General features: G+C 37.6%; 1 protein-coding gene and 1 long non-coding RNA gene across 4 annotated transcripts in view; one reads left to right on the forward strand and one right to left on the reverse strand.

Annotated features, from left to right (window-relative positions):
• Positions 1 to 10,145: 10,145 nt before the first annotated feature.
• Positions 10,146 to 16,610, forward strand: LOC135450170 (uncharacterized). 2 transcript variants are annotated; one of them, XR_010440968.1, is made up of 6 exons: positions 10,146 to 10,343; positions 12,636 to 12,751; positions 13,854 to 13,998; positions 14,238 to 14,338; positions 14,449 to 16,381; positions 16,483 to 16,610. It is a non-coding gene; the product is annotated as an uncharacterized LOC135450170 (long non-coding RNA). The 2 variants fall into 2 exon arrangements; XR_010440969.1 differs by having other exon boundaries at positions 10,182 to 10,343; positions 13,845 to 13,998.
• Positions 15,403 to 16,692, reverse strand: part of ATM (ATM serine/threonine kinase) — a 57,572-nt gene continuing 56,282 nt past the window's right edge. The window contains exons 62-63 of one of the 2 annotated variants that reach the window (XM_064718047.1): positions 16,467 to 16,603; positions 15,403 to 16,343 (exon numbers count right to left, since the gene is read on the reverse strand). In XM_064718047.1, the coding sequence (XP_064574117.1) occupies positions 16,163 to 16,343; positions 16,467 to 16,603 (318 nt within the window). In that variant the 3' untranslated portion in view covers positions 15,403 to 16,162. Of the gene's footprint in view, positions 16,347 to 16,466; positions 16,604 to 16,692 lie in introns of both variants that reach the window. The other variant, XM_064718038.1, reaches the window with a different exon arrangement.

Consider the following 16,692-nt stretch of genomic DNA (forward strand, 5'->3'; position numbering starts at 1 on the left):
GTTCCATTGCTGAAGCTGACACTCAGGACTGAGTCTGTGCTCTCCTTTTGTTCCATGTGCACAGTCATTTTTACTGTATTACATGATCTTATTTTGGGAAATTACCTGTTATGCCACGTGCTTTTTATATTCACCAGTGTTTATGGAGGTGGTGCACTCAGCAAAGGCAAGTAGCATAAAAGATGGTTGAAAAACAAAGTGTTCCCCATATTTCAAATCAAGAGTCCAAAAGGGATTCATTTGTATTTTTTAAAATGAGAGAGAATAGGGGGAGTCATGACACATACTTCATGTTTCTTTGGAAATACCTATGTAGGAAAACTTGCCTAGCTTGAAACAGAAATCTTTCAAACTAAAAGAAGAATCAGATAAAATTTAAATTATAAATAAATGTGAATATTTTATCCTTCCTTCCCTCATAAAAAGGGGAAGAAACTGTTCTTAATTCTTCTCTGCCAAAAAAAGTCCTCTCTTTTGTAACAAGTATCACTTCATAGACTAGTTTGTCAACAGAGTGCCTTACAGTTGCTTTTATAGCTCACAGCAAGAAATATCCTCAAAATATGACTGTACTAATCTTCTTGCTGTAGTTAAAAAATAGTAGAGAGATGGTGGAACTTTTACTGCAAGTCCATATTAATTTGAGAGAATCTGGTTCACTTTACAGCTATAGCTCTTCCAAAGGTAAAAGAAGGTAAGGCAAAGTCTCTCTTCTTTCCATTGGTGCAACTGTATGCAATTTAAATTGTAATGAAGATCAGTCATAACAAGTGCCCCACCAGGCCAGAAAAGATGTCAGATCTATGTGAGTTTGCTGAGAGGATGATACCCATCAGCCTGGTGTGTTACAGGAAATTACAAATACTGAGTAAAACCTGGTTTTGTATGGGAAGCGTAATACATACATTAAATAGAATTTTTAAGTGGCATGCATAGACTGGACTTTGTATTATTCTGTGGTAGTTCTTGAACAGTGACTGTTCAAAGGTGTAGAAATCTCTCATTGGTGGTAATTTTGGAAAACTGCTACCATACGACAGTACTAAATTTTGCTCTAGTAATTTCAGTTTCTAAATAGAGAATAAAACCTGTTTTTGTCAGGGATTTACCAGTGATGACAGAGGCAGGTTTGTTTGTTTGAAATAGTATATAGTTTATAATAATGTATAGTCCCAGGGCCAATGTTTTCAAGCACAGGCATCTGCAGAGGAGGGGTTTAACGTCCAGTAATGTTGGGAAGGCAGGGTCTTTACTAAGATTCTTTATTTTCAGATTTCTTCAACCTTAACAGTGGACCTTCATATAATGAACACTGGTTTTAAGTCATATGTATGTCCTGATATATTTAGGCACCCCCACTGGGAAATACCCAACCTCAATTTTGTCTTGAAATGAGAGCTAGTAAATCCTGATCTGTTACACATAAAGGAGATACAGTTTCATGTATACTTTAGACTGTATTTTTTTATATTTACCTCAAGATCACCAATGTGCTGGTTTCGTGACAGAATTGTGCCAGGCCTGCCTTGTAGATTCATAATTTTAAAAACCCTATAATCAAAGCTTGTCTGATGGAATGTTAGATTCAAACATCCATGCTGGGAAGCATACACCCAACATTTATTACATTACAAAGTAAATTATTTAGTTAGGGAGGAGAGCTGACAGGGAAAACATACATCACCTGTTGGAGCACGTCTGAGAAGCTTGCAAAGAAACTATAATAAGGAAAAGAAGCATTATATAAACCTATGATATTATCAGCTCCTTTAGCACTGTAGTTTTGCAAAACTTTTTTCTGTAAGGGTGGTGATGAAGTGCAAGATTTTATATTGATATTGTTTAAGTTCACAGGATTTAACGGTGAGAATCTTCTTGTCTGAGAAGTTTTAGAGGATTTTAATGAGCTATACGAGTACTAATGCTTGAGTTTTGAGTACAATGCTTCTGTTTGAGTTGTTAATAGGAAAATCTATACTGCAGACAGTTATGGCACTAATTTTGGGTTTTGCTGTGAGAATAAGGGGAAAAGGTTGATTTGCATGCTTGTTTGAAGTAGTTTTAAACATGTGTAGCACATCCCTTGAGTCCATCATGTGCGCAGTGATAAGCAGGAGGTGTCCTAGCAGGAGGGGCAGATGTGAGACGGCAGCTGGAGTCCTGTGTTGAGTTTTGGACTCCCCTGTACAAGAAATACACGGACACCCAGCATGGACCACCAGGGTGACAAGGGCAGTGGGGCACATGGGTATGAGGACAAGCTGAGTGAGCAGGGTTAGGTCAGCCTTAGGGAGAGAAGACTTCTCAGCGAGACACAGCAGAAATCCTAACAACAGATGCTGCCTGCATCATGGGAAATTACAGTTAGATAAGGGAAAAAGAATCCTAAGTGCTATCCCCAAGGAGATGAAGCTTGGTCTGTGTGACCTCCAGATGTTCATTATTCTATGAAGTGCTTTTCAGTCACACAACAAGCATTTATCTAGTCACATAGCAGGAGGATGAAGCCAGCTCTCGAGTGTCTCCAAGAGGTGATGTAGCTTTTCTGTGCTGACACTTTTGACACTATTTGTGGTTATGTCTCCTTTGCTAATACAAAGTTTTGCACGTATTTTTGTGTTGGCTTGTAAGACTATGAAGTTATATATTAATATTAATTATACTTTTATAATATTAATATATATAATATAATAATTTACAATTACTAATAATTTATAATTTACTAATTTTATTAGTTATTAGTTTTATTAGTTATTATTTATAATAATTTACAATTTACTAATATACATTATCACAATATATCCTAGTCATGCAGTACACAGAAGGTTTGACAGAAGTGAGATACATTGATTTGGCATTACAGGCCTGGACTGAAAGTGCAAGACCTCTTTCAACAAGCTGCATATATACTTTACAGGTATGAGACAATTGTAAAATATTGTGAATACAGTTATGAACCATCAAAGTAATTGATTTTAAGCAGCCAGTGAGAATATTAATGTATTTTTAAGCTATACATGTTTAGATGCCAGCATGCTCTGTAGGCCCCTGGTGAATGAGCATGACATATTTCCCTCTCAATTCCCAACACTAAAAAATCAGTCAGGATCCATTGCCACACTTTCAGTTATTCTTTGTCTCCCAAAATGCCCAGACAAGCATTTTCATCACTCCAACTGCAGAGATCTGCCATCTCATGGCTGATACCCACGATAAACTAAAATGGTTGCTACCACATTAATATCCTGCATGTCCAAAACCTGATTTCATCTTGTGTGTTACTCTCACCAAATTTTTCACTGTTGCAATAGAAAAGTATTTGAGTATCTTCATAATTTTTACATGGAAATCTGCTCTCAGAGTGAAAAAAGATTAGAATGAAAATTGGGTTTTCTTCCAAATAATTTTTTTTTTTTTTTGCTTAGGCCATCAGCTTTTACCTCAGTAAGAAGGTAGTTTTGTCAGCACAGTTCATTTCATTTGATGAATGAAAAAAAGAAACATTATTATCCCAAACCAAACAAAACCCACTCTGCAGGTAGAAGTTTTTACTATTTTTAAAAAAAGATGCCTGTTACAGATACATTGGTATGTTCTTTGTAGCGAGGGCAAAACACTTTATAAGCAAAATTAATTTGAAGGGATATTTCAGGAACAAACTATTCTATGTTACTGTACACTGACACTGATAGCCAAGATTAGATAATTCAAAACAGTGAAATTTAGAGCCTGGATTATATAAGAATTTATTTGCTAAAATGTAAGAAACAGAAGAATCAAGAAGACATACCTCTGACATAAGCACTCAAGCAAAATCCTATAGTGAAGAGATTCAGCTCACTCTGCCAAATGTCCTGAAGTTTATTTAGGCTTTTTGGCAAGGTGGATTATTTAGAAAATGTCAGGAATGTGTGTTACTGATAGAAGCTGCATCTCTGCCAATAAATTCTGCTTTCTTCTGCCTTAGGAACAAAGGGACTTTAAATATGGACTAACCCTCACTGACAAACTCCAGCATGCCTTTTCACACTACAACCGTTCCATATTATTTAGACCTTGGTATTTCCTCTATTCCCTGAAAGATTTATTTGTGTCTGTAAGGTAACTAACAGTCAGACTGATCCCAAACTTCCTGTAACTGAAGCAGAAATGTAGGTGTGAATTTTAAATACCTGATTGGTACTAAATTGACTTTTGACTCTTTAAAAACACCAAGCATTTAAAGATCACTTAGATTATGATTCTCTGGTAGAGATCACTCAGATTATGACTTTCTAACAATTGTAAATATTTGGCAATACTTAAATACAGGTAGTATGTAGATAAGATGCAGAATGATTCTCAGTATTTCTTGTGAAATAGTTTCCAAATTCTGATTACCTCTGGGATTGCAAATTTCCCTGTGATAAAATGTTGTCTCAAATCAAAATATTCCCAAAGATCCAGAAAAACTGTGACTTTTTCCTGAACATAATAATAATACTATTTGTATAGTGAATTGTTCACTGGAACTGTTAATAGCTATTGCTTTACTCTTTTGCAAGATGTATGCTGTCTCTCTCTCTCTCTCTCTATATATATATATATATATAAATATATATTTCTCTCATTGTAGTTCCATTCCAGTCGCAGAAACACATGCTATCAATTTAAATCTTTTAAATCTTTTATTTCAAAATGGAGAGAGAGATGGGAAAATTTGCTTTTCCCTGTAAAACTTGAACCAATCAACGCAGAACAGGCAGTATGTTCACTTAAGATGCTAATTTGGATGAGGTCTCCTCTAGGTTTCCTCCACCATCATATGCCTATCCTGTGAATCTAATGAATTAAAATCTTCAGGAAGTCCTTCATGAGCACACAGCTCTGAGTACCATCCACAAACTCAAGCCCTTACTTTAATCTGGTGGTGATTGAAGTACCCTCATATGCAGTAGATGTTTTCTCCATTCCAGTCCCAAGTCAGTATTACCCCAAAGCCAAACAATTCTTCTGCTCCGAAGTCACCACCTTCAACCTTCTCAAGCAGCTGTGGTCCACTGTCAAATGTGTTTGCTATATTTAATATCAAGTTACACCCTGCCTTGATGACATGCAGTAATGTGTAATTGTTGTCAAACTGGATCTGTTAAGTAGGTTACTGGGTGCAGTTGTCACCAGTTCCTTGATGGATTATCTTGTGAAGGAGGCCATTAAAAAAATCATTTTTTATGGGGAATACAAATTATGTTCCCATAGAAACACCAGACTCTGGTCCCATTAGAGTAAACAGCACTGGGTTTTTGCTGAGTGCATTCAGATTTGTAAAAATAGATAAGGTCTTGAAGGTTGCCTGAACCAATGGAAAAATTGAGGGAAAAGCACCTACTATTCATAGACAAATGAAAAATTAACTTGCTTATCTTTAGGGTTAAGACACAGGACATCTAAATCCAGCTAAGCAGTTTCCTGTTTCTAAGAACTTGATAACTTAACAATTTGTCCCCTCAATCAATTCCCTTGAACCACTCCATCATTAGTCAAGAGCAGCTAAAACCCAAATAAGAAATTATATGTGTAACTGGCAAAGCTATGGAGATGAAATTCAGTTCCTTGTCAGTTAGATTTATTTCTCATGGTTACACCATCAAGTAAAATTTTAACGACCTCTGCCCAGATATGAAGAGCCCAATGAATGTGGATGATGAACTGTCGTTTTCAGGGCAACAGAGGCAACATCAACACCCACTGAACTCAAATTGGCCCTTGAAAATTGCATCCTATCAGATTGTAGTCTCCTACTTGTTTCTGAGAACCAAATGGTCTGTTCCTGAAAAATTCTTAATTCTATGGAAAAAGAGAAAATATGTTATGATACTGGTCACTTAAGTAACCCAATTTAATAAGAAAAAATTCAGACTTTTTTGCGGCTTCTCACTTAAAATGGTCTGGCTTTTACTGCAAAACTGTATTAATTAACCGTATTATTGATTTTAGACTTCTTGAAGTGGATCACTATACTACATTACCCCAAGTTAATAAATGGTTAAAATTTTCCATACTCACCAATTGCGTGGGAAAGCAGCATTTTCTGATTAAATGGATATATTCTGATAGTGCTCAAAGACTTAAAAGAGATTGCCCGAAAAGAAGACAGAATGAAACAAAACTAAGGCTCCCTTTCACACAAAATATTGTATATTGAGTTGAATCTAAACCTATAAAATTTCTCCTCTTGCCCTTCTTGAAAAAAATCATTGATTCATGAAGGATCAGTTGTTCACTAATTGCTGAGGCAGATTTTCCTTTGGGAAAGAAAGCAAGCAAAGCAAACAAATCATGAGTTCGAAAACTAGTGTTTCCCTTCCCAGGAACACTTGTTCCCGTCATGGAGCCAGCAGCTATTCCCTTGGCTGATATCTCAAGGTCTGAGAGCTGTGACAGCTTTCGTGGCACTTCCCCAGGATCAAGCATTCCCTCACAGCAGGGAAATCAGCCCTTGTATTTTCAGTTAAACCAATGCTTATTACAGGGTCCTCTGTTTTTCCCTGGAACAATGCCATATATTTATAGTTACAGCTGCCTTATTTGTATAATATTGCACCTACATTTGTTTTTTCCTTATACTGTCAGACTAGTACTTGTCTGGATTTAGCTTTGCATTTTAATTTAATGTTAAATTACATGTAATTGCTTTCTGTAATAAATTTTAATTTGGAGTACTGATGGGGATGAAGGCCTCTGGCAAGAGCTGTCTCTTACAACTGGCCTGAGTGGTTTCAAAAGCTATCTTGTGAGTGTAGTTGGGCCTGCTTTCAAATAGACTTTCTATTACTTTCACAGCTTTTTGATCCCTGTTTCAAAGTCTTTGTCTTTGAAAAGAAGTTGCAATATCATCAGCAAATCTAGGGTGTGTTTTCTCCTGTGCTTTATGTCCTCTTCTTCAATCAAGGATTTCGAAACTCTTTGTTATATAAAAGGCAACAGGTTTTGTGGAACAGTATCTCCTGGCTTAATCAGTACAGGCATTCTCCTCTTTTATTTACCTGGTTTTATCCATCTAGCTGATCTAACAGCACTAACCATATATAACTTTTTTATTTCAAAATAAAAAAAAACTTTAGGGTTTGGTTTGTTCGAGGTTTTTTTGCCTGTGATAAATTAAACAATAGGATAATATGCTACATGATAAGAAGGATTAATAAATTAAAATGAAATAAAGTTTCTTCTTTCTCTGATACATTTAAAATTTCCCGTTACCCGAGGCTGGATCAGCAGTGTGAATATGATAGTTATCTCTCAGGTCTTCACATTACTGACAAATGAAGTCAAAGTAGTACACATGACCATATCTAACTGGTCACAGGCTATCCAGAAATCAATGTATTTGCTTATCTGGTAATCTCTGATTTCAGAAACAAAGATTCTGCTTACTTACCAAACTGATGGACATTGCATAAAAATACAAATGGATATACACATCCATTTAAAAATGGATCTATTGGGAGATTCAATTGCATGTCTACAACTGTCATTGAACTCAGTAACAAAATCTACTTTGTTGGCAGTAGGTATTGTTTTCTTCTATTATTCTTTAAGTAATTGGATATTCTGACAGGGAAGATACTCACCAATGCTCTCCTTCCTGAATGTTCTTGATACAACTTTAAATTAAAATCTAGAACTATTCAGTAAGAGAAGTATAATATAAATTTTTTGAAAAAATGACCGAGAGTCACTCCCTGGCAGCCACCAGGCACCCTGGGCCTGGAGCAGACAGGGCTGGCTGTGGGAGTGCCAGCTCCCTGTGAGTCACCCCCTCCTCCTGGCTTGATCCTCAAAGAAAAAGGTGGATTTCTCTGCTCATTCCCAGCTGGTGGGAAGCACATTTGTCAAGCCACGACATGAGTTTCAGCTTATGTTGCAGCCTACATCTGAGTGTCAGGCTGAGGGGAAAACAAGCACTGTGGAAAGATACATGGACTCAGAAATCTAAAATGGGGGCAGTTTCATTGTTCAGGGATGGCTTTCTGTGACCTCCTTGAAAGCTGCAGTTGGAAGGGACCCACAAGGATCATTGGGTCCAGCTCCTGGCCCTGCACAGGACACCCTACAAGTCACACCATGTGCCTGAGAGCCCTAAATCCTGTGTATCCCAGCCTCAAGGATGAGCACAGAACTGCTCAGACTTTCACTGGTATCCTGTTCACCTCTCATCTCCTTTCTGCTCTCTCATGGTACCCCAGTCTGTTCTCTGGACCAGCTCTTGTGAAATGCCATTCACAAACCTGCTCCTGCCTGCTTTGCCTTTCGTTATTCCTGGTTTGCTTTTTGTTATTCCTGCTTTTTTCCTTCTGTGCATGTCTTTTGTTTTTAATTCAGAGTGACTTACAGATGCCGCTCTTCCAGAAGTGAGGACCTGTCCTACATGCTTGCTTGTCCATCAGATGACTCTAATTCATCAATTATACACATATCCTCTCTTATTACTCAAAAAGGAGGAGGAAAATAATTCTTCAAGGGTCACAAGTAGTTACTTACAGCTAGAAAATAATTAGCTTAGAAAAGGATGTGGATATGATGAGCTAATTTTAAGTTGAGTAGGACTAAAACATTATTTTTCAGAGTATCTCTGTAAATTCTAGGGTGGAGAAAAAGAGCTGAGTTTCACCCAGTGATTGTTTTCAGGAAAAATAAATTCAGGAATCTAGATGCTCTATTTCAGCCTGCTTTCTATGTAGTGAATGTGGGACTGTACTTTATACCAATAGATACTTCTCTGTAAGAGCTTTTTCACTATTAGCCTATTCTAATACAAAAATTAAATATTTGTTTTAAAAATGTGTTCAGTTTCTCTTACATGAATGTGATTTATTAGACCATTTCAAGTTCTAAAATTATCTAAGGTTGGAGCGGGGAAATCTGTTCACAGCTTTTTTCCACGGCGGTAAGTTAGAAAGACCTTTTTATTTTCTATATTTGCACTTCTCTGCAGGGTGCCCATTATTCCTTTACAGCAAAGAACCTGCAGGTGTTAGAGGAGCAGATCTTCCTCTTCTGGTGAGGAGCATTTTCCCTCAGGAGATGAGGGCTGTACAGGTTAGGGAATGCAATGCAAAGTAAGGTGCATTCTGCTAGTGAGTGGCCTGTTGGGTTCCACTACTGGCTGTCCCACTGCTTTGTAGTTGTGGCATAGGGCTGTAAAATCAGGCTCATTACAGTAATTGAAACCAGACAGTTATTTTTGATTGCCCCCAGTCTTTTCTGGGTCCCACAGTTATGGATACACTGTGAGGCTGAAAACCGAAACTGTGATCCAAGGGAAAACAAAGCTGAACATCAAAGTAAAGACAAAACTAAAGGGAAGGAAGAACAGAAGAAACTAAGCACACAGAAGGCAGCTGTCTTTTAGAGTTAATTATGATGGACTGGAATTCATCTCTTACAAGCCACTTGAAAGCTGCTTGATAATTATGAAAATATTTATAGGCCAACTTGACTTCCTTTGCTAATTCTTGGGAGACTGAAGATGCTGTATTCTTTAGGCAGCTTTGTCTGCCTGCTAGAAACCTCACTATGCTTTGCACGTTTTCTAGTTTCTCTTCTAAAGGGCCTAAACCTGATCAAGAGCCTGTTTCTGCAAGTACTGCCAAGTAATTGAAGCAGAATATTCACAGTAAAATACTTTCTGACCTAATTTCTCTGTAGGATGCAAGCATTACAGATCATTATCTTTCCTTGCAGACAGAGTTGCTCGGTGTTGCATCAGACACTGTCATCAAAATCAGGCTAGGTACTGAGGTACTGTGAGCATCACTTTGCCATATGGGGAATTCTGTGTGGTATTCATTCTGGATGCACAAAATTGCCACTGCATGAAAGCATTAAGAACATTTGCATTCACCCAACGTGTTCAGCAAAGCAAGTCAAAGTGGATAAAACTAGATTCCTAAATCCTCAATCTCTGCAGTGCTAACCACTCTAAGTCAATGTTATTGACTTACAGATTTGTGGGGATTCTGCTTTTACTAAACCACAGCTGCTTTTTTTTTTCTTTTTTTTTTTTTCTTTTTTTTCCCCAGCTCAATCTTAGTTTCTCTGTTGATTTCAGCCACACCTGATTCTTACGGCAGACTCTTAATGGCCAGATTTATTCCACCTGTCTTTGGTCCCTTGGCAGAGATACATCAGGAAGAGTTGTTCAAGGTTCTTCTGTAGTCAGCAGGGAGAACCTGGGATCTCTGCAGGGCAATTAATGTTGTAAAATTGCTCTGGGCAAGAACATTTCCAGCTCTGGCAGCCACAGAGGGAGCCTGTGCAGTGTAGGCTTCTGACTTGGGTGCTGCAGGGAGACTTGAAAAATGGTATGAGGTGCTTAAATGTTCTTTTACTTGAAATATCTTACTACATGGGTCTGCTTTGATTTAGGCATTAAATGCTTGTCTCTTGATTTTTGGTGTTTAAATAACATGAAAGATCATAGTCCTATGTAAATATCTAATGCTTTTGGGCTATTTAACTAAGTATTCTGGCTGCCTCACCTGAAATTGCTGAAAGGAAGCTAGGTTATTGCCCAGATATCTGACATTTTTACTAAATTTCTGCTTTTCTTCTATAATGATTTGATTTCTGTCTCAAACTTCTCCCTCCTTATTTAACTTGGGTTATGCACACAATATAGTGAATTAGTATACCTCAATTCAATTATACACAAGGAAAATGAAGCATTAGGCACATCTATACTTTTGAATTACTCTAAGGATTTAACTGGTTTTATTGTGTTTTATTGTTGGCATAGGGATTTGTTAAGCAAGATTGTAACATCACTGCCTGTGCACTTAATTATTTTAGGATTAAGTTCATTTTGGTTCTGACTGTACTTTTTGGAGAGAAGCAATTAATCAATGACTGCAATCAGTGCAGCACTTTCTTTCTATTTAACACTTCCAATATTAGGAAATAATGTCTTCTTGTTAAAAAACCCCAAAAAACTGACAAAGGCCATACATCAATACATGGGAGTGGTGTAGTGAATCTTTAATACAAACCAGCTGTTTTCCTTGAATCTGCAAGGATAAATCATAGAAATTGAGCAACTCTACAGCAAGGAAGCGGTTTCTAAGTGGATGAGACTGCATTTTCAGTAAATTCTAGTTACCTCACAGAGAGACTTGGAAGACCAATATCAAAATAATGAGTTATTCATAAATTGGATATGTTAAATGCATTGTGACAGCCAGCAATAAAAGTAAATTACTTATTTTATATAGAGAACATGTTGTAACAGCCTCCTCCTCCAGTTAAGAAATCCATTTAAATCCTTGGTGTGTAGTCAATTGGATCACTCCTGTACTGAGATACTCATATTTCTAATAAAGAGTAACTGGAAAATGCAACAGAAATGTAAAAATATTTTTAATACAATCATATTAGTTTCTTAAAATGGTTTTGTACACATGCAAATTGTTAAAGCATTATTTAACTTTAAAAGATTCAAATATGCCTATAATTAAGAGATTAGTAGTTCTTTCATAGCAAGAAAGTATAAAAAGACCCCTCAGCTACAGCTGTAGTGCAGATGCTGTAATGAAACCAGAGAGCAATGGGTGAAGCAGGGGAGGCACAGCCTGAGAGCCACATTCAGTAAGGGCTTTTGAAATGTAAACAAAATAAAATTGTACTTTATAGCCATTAGAACAAAGACTCAGAAAATAGTGTAGGAGTGAGAAGAACAGTGAGAACAAGGAGCGCACAAGCTGACTTCCATGTTTTACATAAAGTACAGCTGGTAATTTGGAGCTGAATGATGACAGGACACTTTTGCTTGGAGTAATTGTTGCATATCCTGAGGAGGAGCAGAGGCTCCAAGGTTTGTGTTTATCTTTCTGTACATAATGTCTGCCTTAACACAATCCCCTGTGTATTGTCAGTGCTTTACGAGACCTTGTGTGTAAATGGCAGAATTAAGGTGAACAGATAAGAGATAATTACAATGAGATGTGTGTCACATGGAGGTTTGCACCCACAGTGCTTTTCACAGACCTAAATAAATTGATTTAAAACTGGTTTTAATTACACTGGTAGGACAGCTGCGTGCTGATAGGGCATCAGTTTCTGTGTTTTGACATAGCCAAGGGGCTCTTAGTGTGTATGATCTACTTATGCATTATGCAATGCATAGGTGTGTTAACATAATAAACTGATTAAGGTAGTGAGGCAAGTCTAAAAACCAAAACAAAATCATATCAAGACCCAGATTCTCCTTTCCTTTCCACTCAGATGATTGAAACGGTTTGATGTAATTTAGGACTTGCTGTTGTCTAGAAAAAAAAACTGCCAACAAACTTATTTTGTGAGGAATAATTTTTAACTATGGAACAATATGAAGTGGAAATTATTAAGTAAAAAAAAAAGACTCAAACCCCAGAGCACTGATATCAGATATGTCTCATAATTACAGAAACTACTTTATTAGATGTGCCATCTTAAGGAAATTTAATTTCCTCATATCTGCATTTCTGCAGCACAAATAGAACGGTGCTTTGATATTTTTGGTTGTTTTAAGTTAGTTTTATAAGGATTTGTAGCAGGTATGTGTACAGAGAAATTTTAAAGGTGTAAATTATATGTTTACTCGCATTTCCACTCTTGTTTAGACTTCCAGTTTATTAAGTCAGAAAATGATCCATATCCACAGTGTAACTTCAGTGGAACAGAGGCTTTGACTCTTTTCAAGAAAATCAGAATTCATATCAGGACCAGATATACACCAGTAAGTTCACTTTTTCACTGAGAAAGACCTTTTTCCAATGGGTACAAATACTAAGTGTTAATTTTTTTAGTATTTGTTTATATCTTCTCTACTCCATTGTGATGTGGAGTTCTAATTTCAGCAGAAAAGCTCACTAAACGAGCACTGCCTGACTGAAAAACCAAATGTCAGTTTGTCAGCTGCTTTTATAGTGGACTCTGCTGTTTATAAACACCAATGTCAATATCCTGCTCAAAATGCATTTGCAATAATTTAGTTTTTCAGAATGCATTATTTCAGTGCACAGCGCAAGGCTTCTGCACAGTAGATGCTGAATTAATGCTCATACTTTATACTAAAAGCTGAAAAATTGTTACAAACTGATCCTTTATTTTTCGCTTTTATTACCAGGATTTTTTAATCTTTAGCCTGTTTCGGTAACATTTACTTAAACACATTTTGCCCATAAAATAATCCCCTCTGGACTGTGATTGTTCTCTCTCCCTGTCCCAGGCTGTTTGCTTTACTTCTGACAGTTCACAACACAGAAGTTCCTCAGGACAGGATGCTCTGAGGGGATGTCACAGTCAGTATTGCTTTCAGGGAAGATGGAGCCAGACCACAGGGCTGTCTGCAGCATCAGCCCTGAGCCCTAAAGAACCATGGAATTCACCTTGGATTTTGCTTAACTGAACTCTTTGCCTTTATTGCTCAATACCAAAGGGTGAGGGAGCACGAGGGCCATGGCTCAAGCAAGCTGGACCCCCAATATCCCACACTGCTCAGTCATCACCCACCTTATGGGCTCAGCTTCAGGCAGCACCACTTGGCCTTTTCTCAGCTTTGGTTTGTCAGAGAGCTCGTTTCAGAAGTGGTGCAAAAGGGTCAGGGAATAGCAGTGCCTGGGGTTTGGCTCAACAGTGTTTGTATACACTGGGCTGTGGGTACAGAGCCTGGTAGGAAAAGGAAATGCAAACCAATGTGAAGACAGAGATACTAAGCAAGGTTGGTTAGACATTGCTTCCTTTTTTATGTCTGATTAGAATAACTGACTTAACTTTTGGTTTTTGAGTAAGATGTTACTTTCCAATTAAAGGCTTATATAATGTGTGAGCTATTTCAGGTATCTTGGCAAACTTTGTGGAACGAAAATCTTAACCAAGGAGTACTGGTCTAGTCCTGACGTGCCAGCTGTCTGAACACAGGTCAGGGCACTCCAAGAGTCTCTCCTCCATGAAAACATTTGCTTTGGGAGCTGCCCATGAGAGGTACTCATTTAGGCAAAACATCTCGATTATTGATAAGTGTTATCCAGAACTTCCATGCCATGCTGATGGGCTTGGAAGCAGGGCCAGAGACTTGAAGAAAAAGTGCAAGTCCCTGTCTAACAATGATTGGTTGTGTTGATAAAATGTATGAAGTTAAATTCCCTTAAAAGGACAGTGGGTTGGGAAGGCATGTGAAGAATGTGCACACCACAAGCTTCAGCTATTGTACAACTACGTAGTTTCAGGTTTTCCTTTGGCTTGATGGGCCCAAATCCAACAGCAGTGTCCAGGCAAAGGTGACCTCAGGGGTAGATGACTGGAAGGTGTCTGGACATTCCAGGTGAGTCATGAGAAGCACAACTGTCTTACTAGTTGTTTATTTTATACACCCTCAACTCTGTATGGAGCACTTTTTGGACAGAATTTCCAAAGCCACTATTTTCTCTGCAGTGGCTTGTGAAACACCTACAACTAAACATGTGGTCTTCAAGAAATCAGAATCTATCTCTATGGGAAATCTCAAGACTCCCTACCACAGACAGAGGAAGTTTGGGGAATGTGTATGTGGAGGCAAAGCTGGGTTTGTATGGAAGAGTTAACAACTGACGAGAATCTAAAAGATCTGTATCTAGATGGAAAAAAAATCACATAAAAGCAGGATCTGCTTTCCCTTTACTGAGGATATAATGTACAAAAATACTACAATGATTAATAAGAGACAGTAACAATTTTTGGGTGCAGATAGATATGGAATCCACTAACATTATAGATCACCTCAGGACAGTCTCTGGTGAAGAAAAATACTTAAAGGACTTTTTGTTCAGTCCTTTCCTACCTGCCATTGCTTGATAAGACATTTCTCCCTTTCCAAGTGTCCTTTAAATTTCACACAAAGAGCATGGGCTCTGTCAGTCACTTTAATTTTCAGAGAACAAACAGATCTTTGGACAGTATTTCCTCCCCACAAAAAAAAAGCCAGGATGCACTTTTGGTTACAAGGATCAACAGAAATTTGTCAGCTGCATGAAAACACACTACAAAAGACTCATTTTGCTTTATAGACAGTATCTTATAGCATAAAAGTTGTGGGAACACTGTACAAATAAAACCACATTAAATGCTGATTGGAACAGAAGTTCTTCATTTATACTGCTGTAAAAACAATATTGTATGAAATGTAAACTAAGATAATGTAAGGATACACCAACCTTTATTCCTATTTTGAAATATAAAGATGCTTTGGGAAGATTTATTAACTATGCAAGTTAGACCATTATTTGAATGGATTCTCTAATTATCCATATTCACTGACTACCTGATTTTTTACTTTTAAGAAGGAGCAATGTCTTCTGTAAAACCACATACACTCAGAATGAGATTTTTGTGCTCAGAATACAACTTCAGTGTTTCTGAGAGGTGTTTACTGCAAATACAGTGACTGGTTTTTTTACAATCATTTCCAATAAGCTAAGTTTTACTGTATTATCAATATGTCTTGTCAAGGAAGTCAGAGCAACAAAAGCTAAATATTTTTTATTGTTTTGTACTATTAGAGCAATATAAAGTACCAGCATAATTTAATTTACAACAGGAAAAAAAAGCAGCATATTTTATTTGACCTAAAGTTGTCATTTATATACACAAGTGTCCATTTAACTAAGCTTAAAAAACCCCAACCCCAAAACCCCTTGATTCATTACACATGAGGTTCTCTATTTTTTTTTTTCTTTCACTATGAAATTAAAGCATAACCCCCTTTTGGAAATGTAGTTTAGGTGGTTATATCATGAATCCTGGGTTTTGGATCATCCATTTTACACAGTCACTACTAGATATAGGAGTCCTGCATTTTAGCAGATACACAGCAGTGATGAATCTCATGTTTTAAGAACAACACATCCAGTCTGCCCAAGCAAATCCTTGTGGGTCACAAGGAACATCAAAGCAGTGCTTGGGGGCTTAGACTGTAGGATGAAGCTAAGCAGAATAAAAAATGTTTCTCAGTAACAGGTTATTGAAAAAAATCCATCCACCAAATGCTAATATGGATAAGGCATCGTGGTTGCTCTTGATATAAATTTTGTGAAATACCAGTTTGAAATGTTAGAACGCTTGGTGCAAAGAAAAATAGGTTTCTTCTGAAAGCGTGCTGGATCCTTGCAAGTCACACCCAGGGTTTCCATCCGGGAAAGAGACGGCTCAGATTTTTAGGGTCCATGGCCTGTTGGATGAGGAGGTTCACCTGCCCTCCCACACTGAGCACTGTTCCCTCCTCAACACCTTTCAGCTTCTCCTGGAGTCTCATCAGAACACGCTCAGCCACCTTGTTAAAGCTCTGGTCGTCACTGCTGGCAGAATAAAAAAAGAAAAAGAGATGCTCTAGGTATGGATCCTGAACAACATCCAGTGAGAAAACCACAAAGCAAGGCAACAGTGCAGCAAGAGGAGGGTAAGAAAAAATCTTGCACCTGGCTTTTCTTTTAGGTTCTTGTGGATCAGTCCCAAGTGTAGAGCTCATGTCAGCCTCATCCTCTGGCCTCTGCTGCAAATACAAAGCTTTCAAGGGGTTCATGGTCCAGTCGAAAAGAGGATCATAGAGCAGCACCTACACAGTAAATAAACCTCTTTTTAATTTCAACTGTTAATTACAGCTAGTTCAGTGCCCTAGCACTATTGGAAATGCTCACACTAACC

The sequence above is a fragment of the Zonotrichia leucophrys genome, chromosome 1 (genome assembly GCF_028769735.1).
Source record: "Zonotrichia leucophrys gambelii isolate GWCS_2022_RI chromosome 1, RI_Zleu_2.0, whole genome shotgun sequence".
Taxonomy (NCBI): Eukaryota; Metazoa; Chordata; class Aves; order Passeriformes; family Passerellidae; genus Zonotrichia; species Zonotrichia leucophrys.